Source organism: Cyprinodon variegatus, unplaced genomic scaffold, assembly GCF_000732505.1.
Source record: "Cyprinodon variegatus isolate N-32 unplaced genomic scaffold, C_variegatus-1.0 Scaffold114, whole genome shotgun sequence".
NCBI lineage: Eukaryota > Metazoa > Chordata > Actinopteri > Cyprinodontiformes > Cyprinodontidae > Cyprinodon > Cyprinodon variegatus.
This window is the reverse complement of record NW_015150567.1, coordinates 402,562-405,401: the sequence shown is the minus strand read 5'-3', so window position 1 is coordinate 405,401 and position 2,840 is coordinate 402,562. Positions and strand designations below refer to the sequence as shown.

The following is a 2,840-nucleotide window of genomic DNA, read 5'->3' as shown; positions in this document are numbered from 1 at the left end:
ATTGGCTGCTTAGAAATTAAGTGTTAAGGAGCAGTTGGACAGGTGTACCTAATAAAGTGGCCGGTGAGTGTAGATATCAGTGTATTGTGGCTCTCTTGTGTTCTCAACAATAGGAAAGCATTCAACAAATATATGTTTGAGCTCATTTTTGGAAAATAAAAGAACCTAATCAAAGTGTTCGGGTGGAATAACTGTAGGTCCATCAGCCCCACATTTAGAGCCCCCCCACCCTTAGAGTGTCCCCACCAACTTTCATCACAAAGTTACACCCTTGGTTCGGAGTTTCTACAACCAGAGGCAGAAAACGCAGCCTTTCACCAAAGCGTAGCCGATTTAATGTGTCCAAAGAACAAGAGTGCATCTTGTTTCATCGAGCCACAGCTATAAGATCTCTGTCTCCACTGTCACAATCATCCAGACAACCTATTGTTACGTTTTCGTCATTTCATAAGAAGGAAAATAACGCATAAATGTTATCTCTCTGAAACTGTCAAAAGAAATCTCTTTGAAACACTTGACAACTAAGTGGTTTTACACGTGGGAGAAATGTGTGCAGGGGGAGACATGAGAGTGTGCGTTTGTCGGAGCTCAACAGCCATCTGGAGCTCCTCCTGGGCTTTGATAACAACATGTGAACAACACCATCATAACACGAGCACGCATGCTGCCATGTAATGGTGTTTGCTCACTAGGCATTGTTTTTTCTCTTTGTTTTCTCAGAACCGACACCTATCCGTATCAAGTAAAATAAACTTCACTATATCATTTGGTATCAGATCAGTAATTCCAGTGTTGAAATGTTTCTATGGCAACAAGTTTAACTCTGTTTCCATGCTGGTAACAAGAAGAGCCAGAAAAGTGTTTCAACCATGATGCTTAGACCTCTTCAAATAATACCTTTTTCATCAAACCTATTGAATTCGATGTTTTTCCCATTCTCCAAGGTCTAAATGAACAAAATATGCCAGTTATTTCTATCTTGGACCTTGGATATGCCTGCCGCAAGAGCCATTTAGTTCGTGTTGACGTTTGTCAAAAACGTCGAAAAATTTGGGGTATTACGTCTTTTTTTTTTCTTTGTAGCTTCCCATAGGTTTCTGCTAAAGCATTGAAAGTGGTGCTAAATGAAAGCTAATAAAATTATCTTGCATATGGTGTCAAACATATAAACACCTGTGTAAATTTTCACTAATTTAAATGCAGAAAAATGCACATTTTGATGCTCGGAACGAATAAAATCATGCGATACATTTCAAAAATGTTACTCATAATTCACATATATCACTTAATAATATGTAATAGGGTTAATTTTAATTAATGTTTGACTGTTGTTGGGCAACTACAACGACCTTAATTATAAATGTTAGACATGTAAATGTTAGACAATAGGTTTGATGAAAAAAGTATTTTTTGAGGAGGTCTAATGATGCTGCATATCTACAGTTCATGCTCATGTACCTGCGGGGATTATTGTGTGGGTACGGAATAACTATGAGCTGAGAGTTGGGAATGATGGCCGTCCACTCCTGTTTCCTCATCTCCTGCAAAGACAGAGAGAAAAAACACATGAAATGAAGATAAACCAAACAGCACAAGCTTCAGATAGAGCTGTCTGCATCACACACATCCTCACTCATATCCAGTCCTCTGACATTAAGTGCTGCTTTCTTATCCTCCTGGTTCCAGCTGAAGCTTTATGTTAAGTTGTCCATTTAGTTACATATATTACTGTGAATCACTGTGATAAAGTTATTTTTATGGCAGTCTGTCAATTCAGCAAAGGCAGATAATACTGTTCTTTATCCAAATAGAAATGTAGAAATACTGACTCCCATCTTTTACACAAAGATTTAATAGCAGAATATCACAAATATAAAACCATTTAGAACTTTTGTCCATTTTTTGGGGGGTCTATAAAACCAATTCGACGTCGTGTATAGAGTGGTTTTCTATTAGAGCAACACTTAGCACATTAATGTAAAGTGGAAGGAAAGGAATCCATGGTTTTATTCTTTTAAACAATAAAAGCAGATAAAACTATAGCGTGCATATATACTAACAAAACAGAACAGTTGTTATTTCATTGCTAATATTTCGAATCTCCACTGCTTAAAACTGACGTTGGGTTCTAGAATGATGGGTTTTTTTTTTTTTGGGTGTGGAGAAAATTAGTTAATAAAAACAGGCGTCTGCGTGGGGGGGGCGCGGCTTGACCGGAGAGAGAGATGCACACACAGATCTGTGCAGCGGGAGATTTTGGTTTGGTTGGATGCTAAAAACTAGTGTTGCGCCGATTCCATTTTTTGGCCCCGGTACCGATACCTGATACCTGGCTGTGCAGTATCGGCCGACACCGATACCATAATAATGTGAAATAATTGCCATCATGACTTTGTCAAGCTGCTGCCTACCTTTGTGAAGCAGGAAGAAATCTAATACGAAGTGAATCCAGTAGAACGTTTTATTGCCTACCAGGTGTGTATGACAATAGTTGAATAAACTTATGGCTCTCAAAATGGTACCGGTGCCCTATTTGTTGGTACTCGCCGATACCGATACCACCGTTTTAGGGCAGTATCGGGGCCCCGTCCGATACTGGTATCGGTGCAACACTACTAAAAACTAGTTTAAAATAAAAGAAGACAGATTAAACTGCAATCAAAGTTGGTCTCAGTGCAACAGAACGGACATTTAGAAACCTGATTGGAGTTTGCACTCAGAGGCAGTGATGGGAGTAACGGCGTTGAAAGTAACAGCGTTTCTAACGCCGCTACCTTTTTGTTAGTAACGAGTAATCAAAATGATTACTCTTACTGTAACTATAACGCAGTTACAATTGC

At 38.9% G+C, this 2,840-nt stretch overlaps 1 protein-coding gene across 1 annotated transcript in view; it reads right to left on the bottom strand.

The window, feature by feature from the left end:
* Positions 1 to 2,840, bottom strand: part of itfg1 (integrin alpha FG-GAP repeat containing 1) — a 278,742-nt gene that overhangs the window by 20,558 nt on the left and 255,344 nt on the right. The window contains exon 16 of the mRNA XM_015375167.1: positions 1,459 to 1,541. Within this exon, the coding sequence (XP_015230653.1) occupies positions 1,459 to 1,541 (83 nt within the window). The remainder of the gene's footprint in view (positions 1 to 1,458; positions 1,542 to 2,840) is intronic.